The sequence below is a fragment of the Neolamprologus brichardi genome, chromosome 13 (genome assembly GCF_056152115.1).
Source record: "Neolamprologus brichardi isolate AB-2024 chromosome 13, ASM5615211v1, whole genome shotgun sequence".
Taxonomy (NCBI): domain Eukaryota; kingdom Metazoa; phylum Chordata; class Actinopteri; order Cichliformes; family Cichlidae; genus Neolamprologus; species Neolamprologus brichardi.
The window spans coordinates 9,593,475-9,619,536 of record NC_142116.1 but is presented as its reverse complement, the minus strand read 5'-3'; the positions used below and the strand labels follow the sequence as shown (position 1 = coordinate 9,619,536).

Sequence of the window (26,062 nt, the reverse complement as noted above, 5' to 3'; positions counted from 1 at the left end):
GTTTCTACAGTCAGAAAGCACAATACGCCAGCGTGCTCAGTTCAAACAGAAAAACCTACCCAGCTCCCTTTGTTATTCCACCCGTGCATTGACAACGGTCACAGAGAGGAGGGAAGGAAAAAATCAATGCTGTCAAATGCGGAGATAGGAAAATGTCATTTTGACAAATGCAAGGCTTTGTGTACGCACAGATTGAATTTTGATGGATTTCTCCCCAGGCGAGGCCTCCTTTTCTTATTTATAGGCCTTCATATAAAAATGTTAAACAATGATGTTACAGAAAGCAAATACAAATGTCATTGGCACAAAAGTCTCCCAATGAACTCGTGGTTCTTTGTTTGTGGGAAATATTTTCTTTCAACGACAGACAGCCATTTGAAGCCTTTCTGAAAGCTTACACGGCTATTTTTAGGAAAATGTTACACAAGACTTGTATTTTGATATGGGCTGTCATGGGGTATTTGCATGGGAAAATCAATGCAAATGAATTTGCATTAGTTCAAACAGAAGTTTGAGCATATTGCCAAGTGTTTGATGCTTTTAATGGTGTTTCATTCATACCTGCAGGCGGCAGCTGAGGGTTAACACATCTCTTTGTCAGGATAAAGCATATGCTGTATTCTATCACATAGTCATGATTGTATAAGTGCTCAGTATTCATTTGCATCCTTTTAGCTGAAGTGCAGAATTGTTTTGTGTGAAATTATGATGAAAAGCTGTTTTCACTTTTCCAGACAAAGAATATGTAATTACTACTCTCTTCAGTGTGTCTCATTAGTTTATTGTTTAATCCGTGCATTCGCTCATTTATATGTGCATTATATGGTTTAACGCTAAACATGTATTTGTCCGTACTGATGCTTTCTGTAGGCTTTTAGACTTTACCTAAAATAAAATGTCATCAGCTTTTAAACATGTTGATTTGTCAGCACTAACAATCCATTTATGTAATAAATACAATTATAGCGCCCAGTACTACTTTTAATCTAAACAAATGACTTCAGCGTGTAAACATACCTTTTAGTCATAACACTTGTTTTGTTATGGCAGCTTTTAAATAAGTTTGATATTCATCGCCTTCTCTCTTGTGTAATGACTGCACATGACGTCATGTGTTTCAGCTCAAGTCCTTTCCCAGAGTTCCTAACTCCCTTGTTTGTCTTCTGTCTCTCCCACAGTCAACCTTTGGACTATGTTTCAAGCTGCTCAGAAACTCGGAGGATATGAGTTGGTAAGTATTCACACATGTGGCAATATAGTCCTGCTTTTCCATGAAGTTCCCTCCCCACCCTCTTTCTGTTTCTCCTCCAAAAATCCACACTTGCTCTTTTTTTTCTTCTTCTAAATTGTCTCTTCCACTAATGCTGTCCTCCAACCTGTCTTCCTTCTTTCCTCCCTGCCTTTTATTTCTCTGCCCTCCTTTTACCCCTTGAGCTCAGTCACTGTTTTCCCAAGAAGAAAGTTTCGCTCAGAGCCACTTTTAGCAGAAATGATGCTGTTGTTTCAAAACCCCCTTGGAGTGGAAAACACATGTTCCTCTGTTCTAAACTGGTCAAAAGGAAATTGGTTAAATCACTCATTTTTTCCCATTTGGAGAAATGCACATACATACCCACGTGTGAGCAAGTACTATATGCGAGTTCACACACAGCCAGAGTGAGTCAGAAATGAGGGTGTATGAGGCATTTAACTTGGCAGCCTTACCTGCCTTTTATTCACTCACTATTCAAGTGCGACGTATTTTCAAAGTGAAGTCAATGTTTGATATTAAGTCTTCAAGTCGATTGCTTATGTCTGTTTCTAAATATGCTAGCTGTGTCGTCCAAACAGACAACTAAACTAGGCCGTAAACAGGATACAGCTCATATAATTGAGGCTCATATCCTTTTAAAACGCTCATATCTGCAGCTGATTATCTCACGTTTCATGTTGTGGCTTTGTTGGCTCTGTGGCAGCCGTCATTCTTTTGTGTTTTGTGTTGTAGCTCGTCCGTTATTCCCATCTGTTGTGGAATAAGGGTTTGTAGCAGGAACAACTGACTGCATGATGTTAACAGAGCTTATTATGTTAGAGAATTGAGTGTTGAGGATTCAATAACTGGAACACGATGACTCATCAGCTCCCCAAGACCTTGAAATGATGTCAACCACTTATGTCTTTTATTATTTTTTGGTGTTTTTCTTTCTCTTCGTCTTATTTTTATCTCTTTTTTTTGTCTCTATTTCTTTTGTCTTTTTGTCTGATCACTCTGTATTCTCACCCATCGCTCCAGATCACAGTCCGCAGACAGTGGAAACATGTATATGATGAATTGGGCGGCAACCCCAGCAGCACAAGTGCCGCCACATGTACACGGAGACACTACGAGAGGTGAGTTATTATGTCGGGCAGTTATATATGACACATTGTTATGCATGCACATGTGAACAGTCTGCATCGCCTGAAGTGGGTAAATTCCTTCACAGCTGCATCAAATGTACTTTCACAATGCTTTATTTGTAACATCGGGACACAGCGGGACACATATTGATCTTATTTACGGAAAGTCAATGTACACATGAAGAGCAACAGTGGGATGCTGACTGTTTTAGCATGTAGCTGTAATTGTATTTAGAAATGTCTTCCTTATCCTATGACATGAGATTGGGTTATTTTCCTTGCCTCAATTGATCAGTTGTGTGGCACAGTGAAACCAATTGTGCTGTAATCTGCTCCAATTCCGCTCTACAAACAAACCAAAGAGGATTAAGGAGTCCAAAATAACAGCAAAGTTTTTAATTATTAGCTGACCTATATGAATACGCATGCAGTCTCTCCATTTTCCACTATATATGCATTACAAGCACAGAAAGCTGCGGGATAAAATGAAAACACCAGTTTAATATATTCATTTAATCGTTCAGCCTGATACTGCAGCATTTTCAACCTCCACATTATAATCACTCAGATGGTATTACAAAACCTAAGCAAGCATATGGATATGATCCTAAGGGAGCTGTGTGGTTATTAATGCAGGGCTGCTAGCACACACTCACAAACACACACAAACACACACACACACATGCAAACATACACACACGGCCACTTTCCCAAGGTTAAACAAATGCCAAATACGATCTTCCCAGCAAGAGATAACCAGTCGCTCATGAAGCAGGTCATTCCTCCGGGCCTGTGACCCTCTCCACATCCCTCCGGCTGCTGCAGGTTTATGCATCAGCACAGTTCAGGCACATACACACACACACCTATCCGTAATACAGCAATATGCCAGCAGTGCCATATGAGGGAGCCAGGCACCTTCATATTGTGTCAAGATTGCATGCTGTAAGCGAATTCACGAGCACAGGCAGTGGCGGCCAGGGCAGTTTTTCCAGGAAATTTGCAACACCATATTTGTGAGAGTATATTATTTTAGGTGTTGAATTTGTTGACAAGCTGACAATGCGCCTCTAAATGTTCAGCTGCGGGTGCCTCCAGTGTTTATGCTGCATTCCCAGTTGTTTCTCCGAACTTCAAATAAGAACCTGCTGCAAACTGGATGCTCTTATTTCTACTAATAATAGACGTGACTATCAATTCATGGCTTCAAATATGATACTGGGGAAAAAAGAGGTTTTTGCTTTTTTTTTGTTGTTGTTGCAAAACGCAGAATCCAAGACGTGTTTCATCCTTATTTTGTGGAGTGCAGCAATTACTTTGAAGTAAAACGCTATATTGTTCATTTGTCTGTAAGGCATAAAATAGGGGTGTAGGACGAATTTGTGGGAAGCGCTGAGGTGTGACTGCTGCTGCGCTGGCCTTTCCCTCTCCAGCCACCGAGAAGCAGCTGAGAGAAAATAATGCTGAATCAATACAAAGCAATAATATCCACACACTGCAGTGAATATCAGTCTGACAGAGAGAAGGTGTAAGAAGGAGGGGTTGGGGGTGACTGTGTGTGCGCGCGCGTGTGCGTGTGTGTGTGTGTGTGTGTGTGAGAGAGAGAGAGAGAGAGAGAGATATCAGCTGAAGCTGAGCAAGTTTCCATTCAGGGGAATAATTTTAGCTGAGCCTTGGTGTTTGGGCTGCTTGGAGGGCAATTAGCTTCATTGTATTAACTCAGCAAACACGGCCATTCTCTCTGCATGATGAATGAGGCTGTTTGTGGGCTCGCTGAAGTATGTGTTTGTTCCCCAGAGGCGTCTTTGTTTCCACCTTTAATCATTAGTCAACGTGCTACAGAAATATATTTCACAGGGAAGAATGTACAGTGAACAAACTGGAACAACACCTATGTTTTCCTCATCTCTCAGAAGGATCACTTTGATTTGTCTCAGTGGGCCAAAGTAGAGTAGAGCAGGAAATAAAAAGTCTCCAGCTAGTAGGAAAAAAGGAAACAATATTTCAGGACATAATTGCTTTCAATTAAGTGGATATTCTTGGCTGTCTTGGTGTTATTTGGGTTAAAGACTGTGAATATCCACAAGCATTCAGTGCTCGTTTTAAATTATACACATTATCCCTTTACAGCCCTAATGGTAAAATCATATGAAATGGTTTCCTAGGAGATGTTATTGTGAAAGATGGAGCCAGGGGCATAATCACTATATTTATGCTGTCCAGGAGCGGGCGGTAATCACTGGTAGAAATAGAGTTACATAGCTGGAATTGAACAGGAGATAACCTCAGCTAATTGTCATTTTCAAAGTTACTGTTGTTTAGGCACAGAGCGCCCTTCATTAGTGCGCAGGGAAAAATCAATGTAGAAATGTCCAAGCCAAGGTCTGCCGCTGCAGCTACGGGGAAGCTTTAATGATATTTATTTAAACCGTTTCCCGAGATTAGCTGTCAGGGCCCAGCGCTCTGAATTAAAAATGAGGTCATGAAAAAGATGGCATCAATAACCTTGAAATAGACTGCCTTTTGCTTCTGTGCTGTGCCATTTTCTCCCTCCTCTCTCTCTCTTTCACTCTCCCTCTCCCCGTGTCTCTCTCTTCCACTCCCTGCCTTGCACTTCATGCTGTTTCTTTCATTATACAGGTCAGCGCCTTTTAACAGCTCCTACATATTTAATCTTCCAGGTTTCCTACGTGATCTCTTGTAACAGAAACATCACATTCCACCATCTCTGTTCATTTCTGCCTGTTACGGATTTTTAATACCTCACCATGCCTTGGCACTCTAATGTAATTGCACCACGGGGTTGGTATTGGTGTGGGGGGGAGGGGGGTGGGTGGTTTGGAGGGGGAGGTGGGGGGTATCCATGGCAACAGCGAAGCAATTTAGAATAATTTGCTATTTAAAAACTCTGAGGTTTTGGGTAATAGCAGAAAACGCAGATGAGGGGGTTTTTTTTGGATTAAATCATTTTGTCTATAAAGTAATGGATGTTTGCCAGATGTACTGTACACGGAGCCTGTGAAATATTCTCTGGCTCAGATCATGCAGATATGTGTTTCTTTTAAGACAGATGCACGACTGTTCCAATTTTAGTCGACTAGATGTTTTATTGATTCAGCCTTTATTCATTCCTCCTGGTATCGATGTTCTTTTGCATTCACTAAAGCTGCTTTCCAGATATAAAAATACATTATTAGGAAACCTTGAGTCAGTCCTTGCTCTGAGAATTACCGTATAATACCACGGGTTTCAAATTTGGGCAAGAGAGAAAGAGACAGGATTGTTTTGTAAATTTTATTCTGAACTCGTCAGCGTCTCGCTCCGCATTGTCCTTGCTGTGTTGCAATACATCAGATGTAGCGCATTATCTTTTTACACTGAAACACAGATTTAAGTTGGTCTGTTGTCCTGCAGCAGGGGGTATCATTAGATTGCAGTAAGAAGTGGTGTGGAAAGAGTATCACCTTGTAAGAAGCAGGATGAGACATTGATAGAATTTAATAAAGTAAAAATGGTTGACTGTTTTAGTTTTTAAAAAAAAAAGAAAGAAAGTAAAAAAAACAGGAGAGAGATAGGACAGTTGCAATATGATAACATAGTATTTACTCTCAGCATTCCTTAAGACTATAATAATGTCTCAACATGTTGTCTGTATCAGAAGGATGGCCAAAGTCTTTGTATATCCATGACACTTCCACAGAATGTGGACTTGAGCTAGAGTGGGAAGGCAGCCAAAGAGCTGCATGTTCTTTACACTAAAATAGCAGGCAGCTATTTTAACATCTGAGAGTGAGATGGTTTCCCCAAGACAAATGCTTTATTGAGCATTCAGTGATAAAAATCTCTTCTTCTTTCTTTTTTGCAGCCATCTAACAAATCACAATATCGGATCATTTCTTTATGTGTCGAATTTAATCAAAAGGTCTGAGGGTTTTTTTTCCCCCAGTGGCAGTGAGAAATCACAAATTATGGCACTGATGTGTGACAGGCAATCGACTGTATGAGAATCTATTCAAGTCTACTGAAATTAATAAGTGCTTCAGTGTTGCAAATTAAATTAATGATATTCTTGCTGAGATTTCAGTCCACTTCAGGGCAGCAAGAGGGAACATATTGTGGATATTACGGCGTATTAATACTTTAGTGACTGAAAGACTTGAGTGGTCCTTTATGCAGAATAGTACACATTTATTTTAAACACTTACATGTAGCACTCTTGGCTCACACCTTGTATGGTGAACATTTACTGCAAGCTGCAGCAGCAGCAGCTAATGAGAGCAAACCCCGGGGGAACAGTAGAGGTCATTTTAAATCTGGTATTTTCAGACTTGACAAAGGACTTAAGTTTTTCATACATTCCTGCGCTGCCCTCCTGTTTTAACTGCATGAATGAGGGTCACCTCAAGTGGTTTGGCTTCGAGACAAAAGAGAGGCTTTGAGGCATAAATCCAAAGCAAAGGGACCAGCTACAATGTCTGTTTATCCCTCTGCCGGCATCTTGGCTCTTTCTCTACAGCAGTTATTGTTTTCTCATCGCTGTGATGGTGCTTAATCATTCCACTTACATATGATAAAGATTTGATTTTATCCTTTTCTATTTTATTCTCTTTTCCTCACAGCCTTGTAAAAGTACGTTATTTTTCTTTCCTCCAAATCTTTCTACAGCCCCAGGGGCTTGTCCACCAGCCTTTTTTTTTTCTTTTTTTTTTAACGCATGAAGCAGCTCTTGTGATCTTAACACAACACCAGCAAAAATTAATTTCGAGAGGGAAATTGTTGAAATGGAACAGCCTGTGGGCTTTTTCCACTTATTTGGTGACTTAGGCATTTCTTGGATTTGAGCACACTGCTTGTTCCTGTAACACAAGACTCGGACAACTGCAGCACATTGCTGGTAAAGTCACCTTGTTTTTGCCAAGTTGTCTTTTTTTTTTTGTTGTTTTCAGTGGAAGTGCTTTGTGTGTAAGCCCTTATTTCAAAGGCACAGACCTGCTTAGTTGACAGTTTTGTTCTGTTGAATCACAGTGTTGTTGAACCCAGATTCCAAAATCAGTCACATATAATCCATCGTATATATGAAGAAATGTTTTTTTCTGATTAATTACATGAGATAGTTTCTGTCTATCAATATAAATATTTCATCTTCACTGCGTATTTGGATTCCTTGTTAAGGAACATGGAAAACGGCCGCTTAAACAAAAGCCAGGTGATAAATTGGCATGAGAGGAAGTTAAGTATTTATTGACCTCATAAAAATGTTGCCTCTCCTGCCTTGATGAAATTCCTTGCTGGAGTCTTCCAGTGCAGAATACGCCCCCAAGTGGCTCAAATTAATAACTACATCTGGCTTTCTCTCAACTATTTCAGTGGCTGCCAAGCTTAGCCCTTCCCCTGCTTTGAAGGAAATTGCTACTTATAGCAGTATTGTATTATAAGTGCTTATTATATCATACTACACAGTCATGATTAAGTTATAGGTGCAGTGTTTGAAATTGCTTTCACACGCAGGGGTCTATTAGGATTTTATTTTTAATTTTTACTTGCTTTGCCTTGTTTGTTTGTTTTTTACAGAATTAAAAATTGACTCCTGCAGTTTTAATACTTGTTTCCTGGCAGTCAAAGATACTGTAATAGGTGTATAAAATGTGCAATCATATTTTGATAGACTTAAATTTTTGGTCAGTAGTTAAGTGTTACAAAACAAGTCTTTCTAACAATGAATACAACTTCCTGAGGCTGATTTTTTTTATTTTTTTTATTTTTTGGTTTCCCGGACCAACATAACATCTTAAGCTTTCCATTTGTAACTATTTTCAGCTCCAGTAATTTCCCTGGTTCGGCTCTTACATTAACCAGCAACACCACCATCCCCCTAGCCCTTATTGACATTCCATAAAGTTGACCCAGGCCCAGGCAGCCATCTCTTTCCCACAGATCCTGCTGATAGTCAACAGTAGACCCTTGTATATGCAGCAAACATGTCACTTTTCTAGCCCTTTGATCTCTAATAGCCTCTAGATACTTTTACATGTCGGTATGTTGATAATAATTTTCAAGACCTTTAGTTTATAACAGTGGAAGATTTACTTCACCTTCCTTTTTTGTGCAATAAGGCCTAATTATAGAAAGACTGAGAAGCACTTCCCTGTTTAACAGGGAAAAATCCACAGCTTCTACTTTAAAGTTATGTTTTCTAGGATTTTTCATTCCTTTATTCAAAATCATTTTTCCTGTTCATTAACATGTCATTATGCCGCTCTTTCTCTCCTTCTGTTTCTTTTTCCTTTTGGCCCTTTCCCTCCTCTCTTCTCTTTCACAACCTCTTTGCTCTCCATCTCTCCAATAAGTCACATTTAATAGTACATTTCCTTTCTTGGCCTGGGGCCTGGTGCCAGACCAGCTGTATGAAATGTAGTTTCACCGCTTTCCCTGCCAGCACTTTTGTTCAGAGGAAAAATAACAAAAAATCCCACAGAGCCTCTTGAACTCTCTGAGGCTTTTTTTTCTTCCTTTTGAAGAGGAGGCGAAACAGCTCTTGATTCCTTGTTTGTTTTACCGCCATGTCCCTTAAAAGGAATAGTGCAACCGTCTCTTGTCGTTACACGAGAAGACCTTTTTTTTTCTTCTCATGACTTAGAAAGTCATGTTTCTGTCTGGCTTTCATGGATTTTTATTGTTTTAAAGAAACTGACAGAGGAGCTGGAAAGATTTTCAGAAGAACTTATTGAAGTTCTTAGTGTCGTAGTTTTTCAGTTGTCTTGGTTTCCTGTTCCACAGCGTTTCTTATTTCTGGTCTAGTGCCAATTTCCATTTTCTTTTCCTAGCAATAAAAGCCTAAAAGTTTCCCTCACTGGTTTCTTCATGCTATTATTTTACACATGGGTGTTGTTATGTTATCCAGATCCTAATGTTCCCATTAGTTATGACATCAGATATGGAAAAGTGACTTGCGACGTATTCAGAGGAGGATTACCAGAAGTCAAAAATAGTCTAATGTTTATTCTACAGATTTTTCCTTGTTACTTAGTATGGACTTAATTAAGTTGAAGCATACGCAGCTATTCAGGATTTCATAACATGTAACAGCTAAAGCATGCTTATACCAGCTGAAATATTTCATTATTATAACCGATTTAACGGCTTCTATCATTAATAACATTAGTATATTAAATTAGAGATTATGTGCAGTGAGGTTAAAGAATTTGATGATGTCATTTCTCCAAGATATTTTCCCTTTTTTTTCATTCCAAACTACATTAACTTTAGAATCCCCTCACACACACACACACACACACACATACACAGACACACACATATTATTTTCTGTCAAGGTTAAAGTAATACCAAATGTGATCTGTCTCAGCAGGAGATAACTGGTTATTCACATTCCCTCTGTCTCTCTTTCTCTCTCTCACACACACACACACACATGTTCTGGCACCCATTTGAGCTTGGATTTCCCCTAACCTAGTTTAATTACAATAGGATCGTTAATGCTTGCCAGGTATTAAAACAAGGAGGTTTTAAAGCAAGCTATTTGATACACTGCATGCCAGGAGCAAAGCTGCAGCTCAGTTGCCAAACAATGTGGTGTATTGTATTTTACGCTAAACAACCGAGGTGTTTTGCTTTTTAAAAAAAAAAAAAAAAAAAAAAAAAAAGCTTCCATCTTTTTCCTGTTTAGCAGGAAAAAAAGCTTTTTGTTTATGTGCAATGATCCACAATATATCAGTAACCAAGCCTTGCAAAGTTGACAGGACATAACTTGATCATATCTGCTTTGCCCACATTCTTCCTCAGGCTCCTCCTCCCTTACGAGAGGCATATTAAAGGAGAGCCGGACAAACCCCTCCCCTTGGCCAAACCCAGGAAGCAGGAGAGCAGCCAGGAGAAGGCGTCAGGAGCCAAAGCCAAAGGACTAGGGGCCAAGAAATTAAAAAGCCTGAGCAATCCCAAGCTGGGGAGTAAAAAGGATAGAGGGGATACACTGAAAGGCCAAGAACAGTCACAGGTTAGTAGCAAACCTATCCAGCTGCTGGCTCATCAGGATTCCATCTCACTCTCAATTCAATTTAATTTTTATGTTGCTATGCTTTCTCATCAGTCCCTCATCCCCTGTGTTGAATTTGCCAAATAAGAAAGTATGAGTTTCTTTTCTGCTTTGAAAAACTGAAATAACTATCATTTTTCCAAATTGCAGGATGATACGGTGAAAGAAGAGAATCATGACCCTCCCTCAGCCATAAAACAGGAGGTACCTCTGCAAGATGAACCAATTGTAATAGAGGAGGAAGAGTTACACCTTACCCTGAAGAAAGAGGAGTCCCTGGCGGTGGAGCAGCCATTTTCATTCTGCCCCAAAGAGCCAGACTGCAGAGGCCCACATGCTGGTCTACCCCTTCTTACTGGTTCTGGTTCCCAGCCAGAATGGAGGCAAATCAGTGAGGCCCTGCAGTCAAAACTCACCTGTGAACAGCAAACTGAAGGTCATTTCATTCCTAAAAACCCTTACCTGTCTCATCGATGGGATATAGACAAACCTGCTGGACATGTAGCCTTGCCTGAGCCCTTCTCCAGGGTCAAAGACCCCATTGAAGGTCATGGTGGGAGAGTGGGGAAGGTGTTGCCGATGTGTAAACAGGCAGACAAACAGTGTATAGACTTAAGCACAGATTCCTTCCCAGATAAAGAAGACTATGGGGTTATTAAGAAGGAGTCTACCCAGGGCTCCGGACAGACGGCTGCCTACTGCAAAGCAAGCCAGGGGGTCATGTCTCCTTTGGCCAAAAAGAAGCTCCTCTCTCAAGTGTGTGAGTCCAACCCTTTCTCCTTTACACCTCTTTCTCTTCAGCCTCCACCACCCACAGCTACATCCTCAGTTCCTGTCATATCAGTGTCTGAAGGGGAAAAGGAGAAGAGAAAGAGTGAAGAGGAGGGACTAGGACAAAGGCATGGCATCCCAGAGGTAGCTCCTATATTCAGGCCATCAGTCATCCAGCATGCCCAGAGCAGCAAGCCTCACCAACAAGCCACAGGTGGCCCATCAGAGAGGAGCACTGCTGGGGAGCTTTCAGAGAGTTACAATTGCCGGACGAGCCATCATCCCCAGCCTCAAGTAAGCGCACCATGGCAGCCCTATCTCCCCCGAGCTCAGGATGCCTTGGAAAACTGTGGGGAGAAGCTACTCCAGGGCCCGGCTTCTCAGCCCCGGAATTACGCAAGTGACTGCTACTCTTCCCCTCACCTCCACAATCTGTATAGGCAAACGGAGAACTGTCTGAGTCAAGAGAGGATTCCTGGCTTTGTTAGTGCAGAGCGGCGAGAGCACTACACGAGGGAGCGTGAAGGCAGCCAGGGTTTCGTTTGTGGCACCCTGGAGCAAGAGGGCTTGGCCTACAGATCTCACTTCAGTGACAGGACTCAAACACACGGCGAGAGCAGAGAGGCCGAAGATGAGCCAAGAGACTTCACAGTTTCTAAACAACGCTGTCAGAGGGTTTCCTCTTTCTCTAAGCCTCCCTTCTGTAGTCTCTCATATTCCATCATGCACCAGGGTTTGGATTCTCACCCTAAAGCATGCAGAGTTCCTCCTATGACAATCTCTCCCCCCAAGCAGAACCCAGCAGAGGCATCACAATCGTTTCCCAGCCCCAAAGCTTCAGGTGAATCCTCCCTCACCAGCCCTAATCGACCCAGTAAAAGAAGTCTAGCAGAGCCCGAGAGCGAAGATGTCCCTGAAAGGAAAGTTCGTGTGGTTACACCAATCCACCCTGCTGGCACAATCCGACGTAGCGATCCAGAAGAGCTGAAACCAGCTGAGCCGGCCCATGCTGTTCACCTCAACAACCATCTTCCTGAGGGACACCCTACAACCACTTTTCCCCCACCTCATGCCGCACCCCTCTATGCTGGCATATACCCGCCTGGCAGCCTGGTTTCACCAGGGGCCCAGGACGGGCTCCAACAGCATCCGGGTCTCCAGTACCTAAAAAGCCAGTCAGCAGTATCTCCTCTTGTGCCCCCTTTATTCCACTCCATGATGCTCCACAGGCAGCTGCTGGCCTCTAGCCCTAGTCCACACCACTTCTACAGGCACCCTGGTGGGGCAGCATTGTATGGGGACCTGTTGCACCATCTATACCCTCTCTCAACCCTCCCACCACCTCAGCTGTCCTCGGTACACCCCAGCACCAGACTGTGAGAAAGAGGAGACATTTATTTCCCACTCTCTTTCTTCATCCTCAGAAACTGTCTCAGCTTTTCTTTGTCTTTGTTTCTCTATCTCGGGGATTGTGGCTCAGTCAAAACAAAACACTGATTATATAACTTTGGCTGATAACTGACTGATAAATGCATCAGTCAGGTGGACTGAAAATTCCATTTTCTTTATTTTTTTTAAAAAATTGTTTATGCCTTTGTTTATATACTTTGCACTGTTCTTTATTTGTATCACCACTTACTGTATCTTTTTTGTTGTTGTCGTCGTATTCTTATTTGCACAATGCTCATGTGTATGTGCTCACAAATCAGTTTGCCGCTCTCAGTAACCATGAGTCAGGTTGTTGCTCTGGATGTGTGAAATGTTGAGGGCAACAGAGAAAAGCCATTTGTTTACTACATCTGAGGGCTAAACTTTGTTGCTTAAGAACACTACAAGTAACATGACAACGTAAATCAAATTCTTTATATAACTAGAGGTGCGTTCACAATTGCAAACCATGTTCAGCAGCTGTTTAGCGCATAATTACTCTTTAGGCAGCCAGTGGTGTTGTATCTGTTTACATGTCTCCACGCTGAGCTCTGTTGCCTGTTTGTGCCACAGTAAATCCACATGGACTCTTTAGAATAGACATTAACACTCACTGTGGTGCTGCATAACACGAATAGTTTAATCATAACAAAACATTTAGAGGTGCTGTGTATGACAGATGTACTGTAGACTCACTTGTTCCTCAGTTCAGGTTTTTTCTTTTATTAATAATCATGTATTTCAGTTCAAATACAAAATAAGCCGTTTTCATGTTCAGTCTGTTGACAAATTACTTTTTTTGTTAAGCATTGATTAAAAAGTCATTTAATTTTTTTTTTACTTTCTAAACTAAAAGTGATATGACCCCCTAAACCTTTTGTGATGAGTAGACTCTAGCGGCTTGTTTTTGTCTGCAGGACCAGCATAATGAAGCAGCTGTCTGCTGTGGAATGCTCACCACAAAAAAAAATCAGCATTTCATCTTTTTGTTCTTGACTTGAAAAGCTTTTTTGTTGGTGAACATATTCTTTTCTTCAGTACGCTGAAAAGACTCCCTGTATGATTTGATAGGAATGTTGTCACTTAGGATATTACTGCTTTGCAAATATCTGTGCCTTTCGCAGTGTTGGATTAGAGTTAGCACTACAGTTGTTAAGGTTTATCTTCTGTAGCAGGGTAGGAATGTCAATATTACTGTCACTCTTGTCTGAAACGAAGCGCACAGACACCCATGCAAAAACAATACGGCACACTTGGCTATCAGACACCAGACTTAATGTGTGAGGCACAGAATGGGACGTTTTTAAAATGTAAACAGTTATGCTGTAAACCTAATGGTTAGTATCTGTGCTTAAATTATAAAGTGCCCCTATTGTGCTCATTTACAGGTTCATAATATATTTAGGGGACCTATTTGAATAAGTTTACACACTTTATTGATGAAAACCTTTTTTCTATACTCTTCCCAACCTCTGAAATGGTCCCCCTACTTATATAAACGGTGATATTGTTAGACAATGTCACTGTTATAATTCTAGCAGTTCTAAGCAATGGTTTAATAGCTTGAAAGTTACAGCTATTTTAAATTAGTCTCAGTGGGTTTGTGCTCTTTCTCTTGTCTGACAGCAGAAATAGAAAAATATGTAAATGTAAGCAGCTTTATTGGGAATTTTGCTGTAAAAATACAGTATGTGTAATTGCAGAGTACAGACAGAAGCAAAGGATGATAATGTTAGCCACACTACCCGTGCTCTGTACCAACAGTAAACACAAGAATTTCCCAATTATTCTACGATATAGCTGTCAAAAATAAAAGTAATTTGGGTTCTGGTTTAGCTCACAAGCGGCCATATTCCACAGTGGCCCTGGGTTCAACTCCGAAGGCAAAAATCCCCCCAAAAATACTTAAAAAACTAACAAATAAAAGATGAATCTACTGGAATTCAGTTCTTTAGATGTAACTGAGATATGCAGCATTTTAAAGAAGTTGCAGCTGGTTGACTCTGGATTTAATTCATGCCACTGCTCATTATTCTTTGTCTGAGTGCGCACCAAACTAGCTGCTAAGAAGGCAATATGTCACAGTGTTACATTATGATGTAGACAAGTAAGTAAAGCCTGGACTGGCAAGGCAGTTCAGCAGCAGTGTTTTCTGTGTGAGGGAATAATTTTAAATATACAAAAGAAAAGCTATAAAACAGATAAATAAATAAGGTGAAACACATAGGGGCACTTTAAGAAGTTTAAATTTTAAACACTTACGCTTTAAATTAAGTAAATCTGTTGACCTAGCTTAACTCTGTCAGCCAGTCGATTATACAAGAACCTGCAAGATTTACCGATCCTGACACAGGTCTGGTGTCTGTCACCCGCAGGGCGTGTGTGCTCTATGTGTTTTCTAGCAGTGATGAAAAGGTACCAGACTCCATAAAATATGCCTACCATGCTCCATAGCCTGAGGTGGAAAGACAACACCTGTGCCGGCTTTTACAACCACTATATAATTGCAATCCAGGATAGTCGAAATACGCAGTGAACATGTCTGGTGTTTCAAAAGAAGAAAAAAAAATCTGTAAAACGTCTGTAAAGTTTTACCGAATACTTAGATAAAGACATTCATTTCTGATTAAGTACTGTACATTGCTGTGTGTAGGTAAAACTGGCATTAGTGCTGGCTCCTGTACAGAACATTCATACGGGATCAATTCATGGCAACCCCTCCTTCTCGTCTTATTTTGTGTAAATAGCACTGTAGATAGTACTGCGTGGTTGTTATCATATAAACTGTTATAATCTGTATATAGTATAAAAACAGTATAAAAGTTGGTTACACAATCTAGCCGTGTCCTTGTTTGCTCTGTTTCAAGGTCACCGTGATCACGTTAAATTCAAACACTACAATTTAAGAATTAGGATATTGTTTATTTGTTGTCGTTTCACTTTTTTTTCCATGTCGTTTCCATTAATGTGCATCCTGAAAGTGTTTTTGATACAGCAGCCATCTGTTTACCAATCACCCAGCTGGCAGGCAAGACAAAAAAATACACATTTTGTATTATATGACCTCCTGTATATTTAATTAAAGTATTTTACTATCTATATGTTTCTTCAGTTGTGTTCTTTAACTGAACTGCAGATAAATAGCAAGGGTTGGATAAACTGGTATTTAATGTCAGTGTGCTAACATCAAAGCAATGCTTCCCCCCCTCAGTAAATGCAGTGTGAATGGGGTTTTATTATTGTAATACCATTATCTGGCTATGAGATTCCATCCGCCTTAATCTTCACAACAGGCTACCTCTGGGCTCAATGCCAGAGAAGCCTCTTCAGTATTTGCTGCAGTAGAGAAATGTGCCAGTGCATGTATCTCTATGGGATGTGTACTAGGTTGCAATAAAAGCTATGCTTTGACTTTTATTGCCACCCCCTGGTAAACCTTTAACATGAAAAATATTCAGTAATACTTCCAAGCTCAGCAAAAATAAAGCAGCCTCACCAGGGTGGAATGTAGGCCGTTTTATTGCAGATCAGCAATCATAAAAAACACGGTGAGCTTCCAAGACAACAGAGTGAGAAGAAAATTGCACCTTTTGAGAAACATTAACTACAATTTTTTTTTTAACATTGCACTATACGCAAATTACACTGCAGTGGGACATGATTAATGAATAGCTAGGTTGCAATACATAAAATTAAGTGCCACTAAATGTCTAAATAATTAACATGCTAAACAACAAACATTGAGATCAGAGGACAATACTAATGTAAAAAACTACAAAATATTTTGATCAAAAACAGTAAAAAAAAAAAAACAAAACTACAAATTCAAGATGCTGTTTTCATTTATATAAACTGATTATAAATTCATAAAATGAAAGCAAATTTGGCTCCGTTATAAGATGATATACTTTCATGCAATTAGTTTCACCAGGGCTACACAGTCAGTTGTCCAAAATAACACAGTTTTCAGAGTACCTGCTAGTGGTACTTCTATGCATTTCCCAAGCATACCTAGTGTACCTGAAAATGGCCAAGATGTTGATTGGGGGGGGGGGGGATGTAGGATGTGCAATGTAATTATTTTGATAATCACGGGGTCTGAGACATAACCACTGTTCTCATCAGCAAAAACTGATGGTGTGCTGTTCTAGCCTCAAACCCTCTCTAATGTTTCCAAGTGTATACAGTACAAGATCAAAGTGACTAATGCATCAGTAATACACATCAAACAAAAAGCATTTGACACACTGCTAAAAATCAAGCTGCAGCGCTTTCTGTACTCTTCTCTCCCTTTTTCCCTTTCAAGGCTTAAACTAAACCCGTCTGTAATCCACCTCCTCCTAAATCTACATCTTCCCCTCTAAATTAAACAGAGTATGGAGGGTGAGATTTAAGAAAACAGGGACTGCAGCTTTCACTATAATGCTTCAACTAGATTGTGAAGGGAGCAAAGTCTAATGTTTTGCACACTGTGTGTAATTATGACGACCATTCTTCAACACAATATCACTAAGTGGCTGAGATATTTAGTGGCTGGCAGTACTGGATATGTTCAAAACACACACACAAGGGCATTCATTATTTCAGCTACTCAAAAGACTCATTCATTCAATAATGTTTATAGCATACATTGGCTGTAGTGTTAAATTATGTTGGACATACTGTGTAGCCACTGAAAACCAAGGTCACACTATTATTAAGACCTCGGGGGAATGTCACATTAGTGCCTGCAATTGCTCTTAAAATTCTGTTCCTTAAATTCAGCTATAGTGGTCATAAAGTCATCACAGTAAGTAGAATAAGTCAATAGTTCCAAAAGGAATGACTCGTCCTCGGTCGGCCAATGGATCAATTCCAATTTGGGCGCCTTTTCAAAAGCTCTTTCTTCAATCCATGTTCCAGTGGCAGAGCAAAGAAATAAGCCTTTCCATTTTAGTGCGATTGATGATGGTGGTAGTGGTGTATAAGCCAGCATTCAGCTTTTAATTTCATCTGTGGGTTAGCTGCACATGGAAGGTTTAGAAAGGGAAAGAGGAGCAGGAAATTTATAGACATAGTCCTGATATTGCAAACTAAGGTGTAAACTCAAACGTGGCGTCATCACCTACCCACCCTTTATGGCAAACAACCGTTACGCATTTTTGGAACTATGCTTATGTGTTTCATTGTTGAGTAAGATTTGTGCAGTCAGTATGAAGCTGGAGCTCGGGCTGAAGACTGTCCAAAGGTAAAAACTACCTACGCTCACATCTAAAGTTAAAATATTAACTAACACTCGTTTTGCGCTGGCGTGACTTCTCTGAGCTGTGTCATGCCCATTCCAGTGAGTCACTGCTTCTGACATTACTCCCCTTTTAACCTTATTGTTTTATTTAAAATATTTGATTGAGAGAAATGTGCAGGTAAACACATTTATTACCTATCGAGAAAAATCGTCTTTGCATTTTCAGCTTTATAACCTTCCTAATCTAAACTAAATGTCCTGGCTCAAGCTCCTTCCTGTATATATGAGAGTAGTATTGAATTTTTCCAACCAAACTGTCAGCAAATCACATTTCCCAAATGATGAAGTATTCTATTAAGGACCACACCAACAGTCAAGCCCAAATATCATCGCCGATCATGACGAGTTATCATCACTCCTCAGTTAGTTCTATAGTGCTATATTTGATTTTAGCAGCGTTACCCAGCTCGGTTGATAAAGTGTGGCAGGTATCTGTATTAGTAGTAAGGTTACCTCACTGTAGATCTGATCTAAGGTTGGGGTTACAACGCTTTAAGGTTCATCCTCTCTCTGAAAGACTTCCTCAGTTTGCTCCGTGGTGCAGGAACAGGACCAGGACCATCAGTGGCTCTCACAAAGCCATGATCAGCTGTGGCCTCAGGGGTTTGGGTGTGGTGGTTTTGGTAGTCCAGCTGTTGGAGGGGGGGCTGGGGCTGACCTTGTGGGTGTACATTGAGCACGCCCAGAGGAGCATTTTTTCGACTTGAGGCGGTGGCTCCTCCAGCATTATTCCGCTGGAGCTGCTGGATGATGGCAGAAAACTTGGCATCCAGAGATGGTCTGCCTGTTTTGGACCTTGTGATTGGACGTGAAGTGCTAGAATTCTCTTTCTCCTGGTATGAGGGAGGAGGGTGCTGATGAAGAGAGGCAGGGAGAGGAGGTCTGGCTGGGCGGGTGGGAGCAACATAAGGCTCTCTGTCAGGGGGAGGAGGTGGAGCGCGTCGCTTCTTGCTGCTGTTGGTAGTACAGCTGCTGTTGCTGGGATTGGGGCTCGAACAAGGGGTGGAGGTTTTGCTCTGGGACAGAATACCCTTCTGCACTACCACTGAATGGGAACCATCAAACAGACTGGACCAGTTAGGTGCCTCTTTCTCCTCTTCATGGCCAATAAGGAAGTGCCCATCTGTCTCCTCAATTTTATTGTGGATAATATCAGTGATGCTCTCAAACTTGCCTGGTGAATTTATACCTGTAAGGGAAATAAATAAACACCAAAATCAAGTGTTTTCCCTGATGTACTATTAAAATACAATAAAGCATCACAAAGGCTCAGATTGCAGCATTATATTTTGCTTGAAAAAGCATCTTATTAACATGCATCACCACTGAAAATTAATGTATTATGTGTATTCTTTTTCAGTGAGTGTCTTATTTGCTGTGAGCACTCGCATTACACCTTCTTAAAATGAATATGTGTAAATATAAATCCTGTTAAATCCTCATCATCAAACAGTCGGCAAAATATTAACCTCCGTCTAACTCACTTCAGTGACTCTTTCCAATTACTCTACTCACTCAGGTCGTTGTAAACAGAGTCTGCTTGCTTAGAGAGAAAAAGTGATGGTTTCCGTGGAGATGCGACTTCGATCTTCATTAGCTGGTCACAGCAGTGCACCCACTGGCCTGGTCATAAACAAGGATAGGAATGAGATAATAAGACCTATACCATCTGTTCTTAAAATTTAGCTAAGTGTATGTGCAACCACTTTTCCTGCGCAGACTAGTCCACACACCCCAGTTTCTCTTTTATAATGGCAAACACACACGAAACCCTTTACATAAACATGTGTTTTCATATAGAAATGCTTGTGGTGCATGGTCACATAACACTCACTCTGATCATAATGGTGCTGGTGGAGGGCTTCCACCCAGTCCTCCAGCGCTTCCCTGGTGTCTGTGGTGAAGACGATGGACTGCGATCCCTCTGGTGAAGGGTTAATGATGGACAGGCTCCTAGATTTGTGGCCTGCTGATTCCTTCTCCAACACTCGGATTCGGGTGTCCTGCACAAAAAAAGCAAAAGTAACCTATTACAAGCTGAAAATCACTAACAGAATACAAATCACACCTCTGCGCGAGTTAGTGCATTAAAAATTACATCGCTGATATTGCAGAAGAAAATTAATTCCACAGCAAAATGCCAAAGCTCCAAGCCGTATCACGGTGAGTAATTTGGTATCTTGTATTTTGGTTACTCTGCAAATGTTAGGGAAAAGGTGAATTGAGATTTAAATCAATAACAATGAATCTGATGTTTAACTTCTCTTTCCAGACAGCACAATTGAAACAGATAATGAAGTTTAACAGGGGTAACCACAAAGCCTCATCTTATATAGAGTTTTAGAAAAGTTTGTTCTTCCAGTCATGTGTTATAAAATGATGCAACAGAACAAGAAATTGCTAACATTAATGTTTATCAAGTAATTCAAGACTTTTCTTAGCGTCTCTTACCTTATTAATGGGTACTTTGAGAATGGGTTGTATTTTAGCATCAATTTCTTCTGGAGTGAAGAAACAAGACAAAAAGCCGGCACTCAGCACGCAGTAAAGACTGCAGCAGCGGCTCATGCCTTCCACACTTTGCTGTAAATCAGCAGAATACAAATAAATACTAAGACACTAGAGAATCAATGATGGAGCTTATTGCTATCATTACAAAATAACAGTGAACACACCTTCTGGCTCAGGTAACCGGCCATCATGGTCTGTGTCATACAGGCAGGCTGAGCCACTAACCGGCAGCAGAGGTTACCATAAAGTGGAAGCCAAGAGGACCACTCGGCTGTAAGGACGATGAAAAGCAACCAGAAAAGTGTAATAAGTTACCTTGTACTATATGGAAAAAGTAAAGTTAATTTAAAAATAATTCAGTTCTAAAAAGAACATATGTTATTACAACTCATACATTCTCCTGTAACAAAAGCCCCAGTGTTTCCCCTCAGCCTCCCAGCAGATGCAGCTACGGTATCATTTTGAAACTCCTCGGTGACAACGTTCTCGATTTATTGTGCTCATAAGAGCTTCAGAAAACTTGGCCTCTGACCTCAACCTTGAGGTCAAACTCTTACATCGCCTCGTTCTCAAATTATTGCACTCACAAACTTAGGCATCCATGCAACATCAGCCTTTTATAAATGAAGGGTAAAAACCCCATATGTGAACTGTGCAAACTTGTACCAAAACCTAGTACAAGCTCACAGCAATAGTCATCAAGTAACTTTGTATGGTAAGGTAAAATTCCTAAAATATATACAGAGAATCCCAGTGATTAGATGATCCCCTATGAGCAAGCACATGGCACATAGTGAGGAGGAAGAACTTCTTTTTAACAGAAAGACAACCAGGATCAAGGCAGGGCAGCAATGCAGGAGGGGCAGAAACCTGCCCCTCCTGCCCTAACTTTCCATTTCATCACTCTTCCTTTTGTTTAAATGGAGGTTTAGATTTAAGGGATGTTAAAAAATATTTATCATTACTATTCCAGAATGAAATCAGGAGTTAAAAAGCATAAGCATTTCATATCCCCAGATATAAAATGGTGTGTTTTGCTTCTTACCATCTTGGAGGACAATAAGGGAGTGAGACTGAAAGCTGCCTTCAGCCTCGGGCAGACACAGCGTTGTGTAGGCCAACAGGCTGTATTTGGCTCCACTGTTACAAGTACAAGACACATATGAACATTTTAGCAGTCTTTAAGTAGAGCACGCTGACTTTTCAGGGGAAATATTGCCAAGTTTAAATTTGACAATAACAGTAAAGATAATGAAGACAATTCAACTTATAAAATGTACACATAACCTATATTTTTGTAAATTATATCTCAGTGAACAGGTGATACTTGAGATACTTTCAGCTGAGAAATCCAAATTAATAATCTACATGGTTTAAACTATGCTTTTCTGCTCATTTTAATAAAATTCTTATTTTTATTATGACAAAAAAATAAATCATGATTACTTAAAAGCTAAACACGGGAACTGGGTTTGTTTTCAAAACCCACACAAGATCTGGCCCAACAGTCCTGGTTCCACTAACAAGTCATTGTAGAGTTATTGTAAAAAATCTTGAGCCAAGAGCCTATAAAGTATTTTATGACAGCACAATACATACGACGGTATTGGGTTGTGCTGTAGGAAGGTGTCAGGGTCTGGAGTGTCCAGCAGAGAGCAGAGCTTCCTCCCAGAGCTCTTTCCAAAGGAGTTGCGGAGCTTCTTTGCCAGTTTCTTTGGCGTGTTTACCAGTGTGAGCTCCTCCTCTAGGGCACAGCTCCACAACTCCACCTTCAGCTCAAACTGAGGAACTGCTTCTTTACTAAGGGTGGGGATTTTAATAAGAGCATAACCATTAAAACATATTAACAAACCAGGGCTGAAGCGACACAATATACATTATACATATACTAGATCAAAATTTCATTAAATACTTTTAAATTTCCCTTATATATAAATCTATAAAATAGACATACATCCACTTAAAGGGTGGAGTGCAGCAGTTCAGAGAGTACTACTTTGCATATTACATAAGCACAAAAACACTTACAAGATGGTAATTCCCTCAAAGCAGATGTCAGTGACTGATCTATCCACCACCACCATTTCAGTGTCAAACACTTCTGAGCCAATCTGCATCAGACAGAACACAGCCACCCTGCGAGAACCTAACAAATGTCATGGATGTACAGAATGCATTAGTACAGTCAGTATTTACAAAATTACAGGAGGCAAAGCTGAACATGAGGCATGAAAGATAACAAAGAGCAAACTTACTCCCTCTGTTGTTAAAGTGGTCTGAGTCCCTCCACATCAAAGGTATGCGCAGCCCTACGTTTGCAGAAAGTTAATTAAAAAGAAAGGCTCTTAAAAATTAACTCAGGGAGCAAAATGTTGCAACTAAATGTAATCGTTGCATAGTTATAGATGTGCGGTGCTGATTTATTCTGAATAAAAGATGAGCAATCTTACCTGACAAAGCAATTGTTCCATTACAGGGCAAACGGGCACCTGAAATTAGATCTGAAGGTCTGGAATAAAATTTGGAATTTACCATTACAATAGATCAAAATGTGTGTAATGTATTTAATTTAACAAAACAAATAAAGTGTATATGCATTTACAAAAAAGGATGGAATCACTGCATGATTAAGATTTTAGACACATCTAACAAGACTTCCTGGATTTTGTTATTTTTTAAAATACATTCCATGTCCCTATTGCCAGTCTTGGCAGCCGGGGGTCAGTCCGCCAGGGCCTCCGCTCCTGGCCGCCACCCGGCACACAATGCACCCGACCCCTATGGCGCCTCCTGCGGGTGGTGGGCCTGCGGGAGGATGGGCCCATGTCTCCTCTTCGGGCTGTGCCCGGCCGGGCCCCATGGACTAAGGCCCGGCCACCAGACGCTCGCCCTCGGGCACCCTCCCCGGGCCTGGCTCCAGGGCGGGGCCCCGGTAACCCTATCCCGGGCAGGGTAAACTGTTCCCTCTGTGTTTTTTTCATAGGGGTCTTCTGAATCGCTCTTTGTCTGGTCCCTCACCCAGGACCAATTTGCCATGGGAGACCCTACCAGGGGGCAAAAGCCCCCAGACAACATAGCCCCTGGGATCCCTGGGACACACAAACCCCTCCACCACGATAAGGTTGCGATTCACGGAGGAGAAGTGCCCCAAGTGGAGGAGTTCAAGTATCTCGGGGTCTTGTTCGCGAGTGATGGGAGAAGGGAGCCGGAGATCGACAGACGGATTGGGGCTGCAGCTGCAGTAATGCAGACGCTGCACCGGTCCGTCGTGGTGAAGAGGGAGCTGAGTGTAAAAGCGAAGCTCTCAATTTACCGGTCGATCTACGTCCCTACCCTCACCTATGGCCACGAGCTGTGGGTAGTGACCGAAAGGACGAGATCGCGGATACAAGCGGCGGAAATGAGCTTCCTCCGAAGGGTGGCTGGCATCTCCCTTAGAGATAGGGTGAGAAGTTCGGCCATCCGGGAGGGGCTCAGAGTAGAGCCGCTGCTGCTCCACATCGAAAGGAGCCAGCTGAGGTGGTTTGGGCATCTGGTAAGGATGCCCCCTGGGCGCCTCCTGGGTGAGGTGTTCCAGGCATGTCCCACCGGGAGGAGGCCCCGGGGCAGACCCAGGACACGCTGGAGAGATTATATCTCTCGGCTGGCCTGGGAACGCCTTGGTGTTCCCCCGGATGAGCTGGAGGAGGTGGCTGGGGAGAGGGAGGTCTGGGCCTCTTTGCTTAGGCTGCTGCCCCCGCGACCCGGCCCCGGATAAAGCGGATGAAGATGGATGGATGGATGGATTAAAATACATTTTAAAAACCTCTGTCCAAAACCCGCTCAGTTCTTTCATTAGTGACAGGACAATTGTTTCACCCACACACACACACCAGTAATGTAGACTCAAACTGAAGAAGACTGGGCCATAAGCATCAATCTCCCTACCTGCCGACTCCCCCCATCATGTCCTCTTCCTCTTTTTGCTTCTGCAGCTGACAGAGATATGCCTTTATCCGGGCGTTGCAGGTAAACATGTTCTTGGAAGCATTTAGTACCTGTTCTCTCTTACTGCAAGCGAGCAGCAGCTTGTAGGCCCCCTCTCGCATTCTCATCTCAAAGTCAAGTTTCTCCTGTATGTTAGTTGTCTTTGTGGACAGACAGACAAGAATGAACAAGTGTCAAAAAAGAACAGACTGGCAACTTTTCTATGACGTTTTCTATTGTGTTAGTGCATCAGACAACAAAAGCTTGGACATGAGCGGCATCACAGCAAAGGTTTTCATTAGTTATGCAAACTTTTTTCATAGGAAATTGCTTTTCAGATTACCAGAATTTTCTTTCAGTCTTTTAGTCCACTTCACATTGTGTAGCTTATAAAGCACTCAGTGGTTTACCCCCTCTGACTTCCTCAGAGTTTATAGCCCAATTAGACCTTTCAGGTCATCAGGTGCAGATCTTTTAACTGTTCCCAGAATTGGACAGAAGCGTGCTGAGGGTGTTTTCAGTTACTGTGGTGATGATGTTTGGAACAAGCAGCCAGCTGACCTGAGGACAATTGGAACTTGGTCTATATTCAAAAACAAACTTAAAACCTTTATTCTCATAGGCTTAAACTTAACAGCTCTTTGTGTGCGCACATCTGTTTGTGTATATGATAACTTGTATTTTGTTTCATTGAAGTTTTATTTAATTGTTTTTATTGCCTTAAGACACAGCAGACCTACATTTCTTTTCATGTTTTTACCTTATATGGTATTTTTAAAGAAAAGCAGTTGTTAAACAAAATCCAAGGTCACTCTGGCACCAACAGAACTAACATTTTCTGGGTTTAATACAAAGGACAGATCTTAAACAGCATGGCGGTTGGGAAATCGTCTTGCCCAAGGGTGTCCAAACACATCTGATCACAAGTGGGCCATACCAGTCAATATTTCATGGTATTTTCTAATTATTTTTTATTTTTAATTACTGCTAATTTTTTGTTATTCTTTGTCCAGATGAACAGACTCAACCTTTTGGGTGTTATTCTTTTAGTTTACTTTCAGTTAGTTTTATTTTTTCAGTTTAGTGTTTATTGTTTATTTAGTTTTAGTCTTTTTATTTATTGTTTTAATGAGAGCATATGTCAGATGAAAGATCTAGGAAAAATCTGCTCATGTATTACAATAAAAACTGATTCAGACCTCAAATAATTAATCAACATTTAGAAATACTTTTAACTTTTTATACATTTACATTCCTTTGTAGGAATGCTGGAATCTCAATATTAAGCATTTTTTGTGAAAAACTGATTTCCCTACAATTTTTGGACCCTTTGGTGGACTTGCAATCATTTGACACATTAGCCCCACTAGTAACTACCATCACAGTTAAGATGATACACTGGTGATGTTTCAAATTACTTGTTAAGCTTGAAATCACAAACTCAAGACCAACCTTTCGGTGACGTAATGATGCATGCATGAAGGGGTTAGATGGTAATGCCAGCTGAATGAGATTAATAAGTTGTCTCGGGTAGCAGTTTTAATGGCAAAGATGAAGTTTGGAAATGTACGATTGGCATTTCGAAAAGCACAAAACAAGTGAAAACTGGTAGGCATGCAGCAGACACATTCTAACTAAATGAAGTTTGATGATGTCTGTTATAAACACATCTA

At 41.1% G+C, this 26,062-nt stretch overlaps 2 protein-coding genes across 9 annotated transcripts in view; one reads left to right on the top strand and one right to left on the bottom strand.

Annotated features, from left to right (window-relative positions):
• Positions 1–15,727, top strand: part of arid5b (AT-rich interaction domain 5B) — a 74,533-nt gene extending 58,806 nt beyond the window's left edge. The window contains exons 7-10 of the mRNA XM_006783627.3: positions 1,179–1,231; positions 2,273–2,370; positions 10,180–10,390; positions 10,580–15,727. Coding sequence (XP_006783690.2) covers positions 1,179–1,231; positions 2,273–2,370; positions 10,180–10,390; positions 10,580–12,580 — 2,363 coding nt within the window. The 3' untranslated portion in view covers positions 12,581–15,727. The remainder of the gene's footprint in view (positions 1–1,178; positions 1,232–2,272; positions 2,371–10,179; positions 10,391–10,579) is intronic.
• rtkn2 (rhotekin 2) overlaps positions 1–26,062 on the bottom strand; it is a 73,108-nt gene that overhangs the window by 42,298 nt on the left and 4,748 nt on the right. For 5 of the 8 annotated variants that reach the window (XM_035904679.2, XM_087850109.1, XM_006783628.3 and 2 more), the window contains 11 exons: positions 24,351–24,550; positions 22,874–22,932; positions 22,679–22,732; positions 22,452–22,569; positions 22,023–22,223; positions 21,469–21,563; positions 20,588–20,694; positions 20,364–20,495; positions 19,747–19,915; positions 19,428–19,535; positions 16,143–19,101 (listed from right to left, as the gene is read on the bottom strand). In XM_035904679.2, the coding sequence (XP_035760572.2) occupies positions 18,395–19,101; positions 19,428–19,535; positions 19,747–19,915; positions 20,364–20,495; positions 20,588–20,694; positions 21,469–21,563; positions 22,023–22,223; positions 22,452–22,569; positions 22,679–22,732; positions 22,874–22,932; positions 24,351–24,550 (1,950 nt within the window). In that variant the 3' untranslated portion in view covers positions 16,143–18,394. Of the gene's footprint in view, positions 1–16,142; positions 19,102–19,427; positions 19,536–19,746; positions 19,916–20,363; positions 20,496–20,587; positions 20,695–21,468; positions 21,564–22,022; positions 22,224–22,451; positions 22,570–22,678; positions 22,733–22,873; positions 22,933–24,350; positions 24,551–24,732; positions 25,366–26,062 lie in introns of those variants that run through there. The other 3 variants (XM_006783629.3, XM_006783633.2, XM_006783630.3) reach the window with 3 other exon arrangements.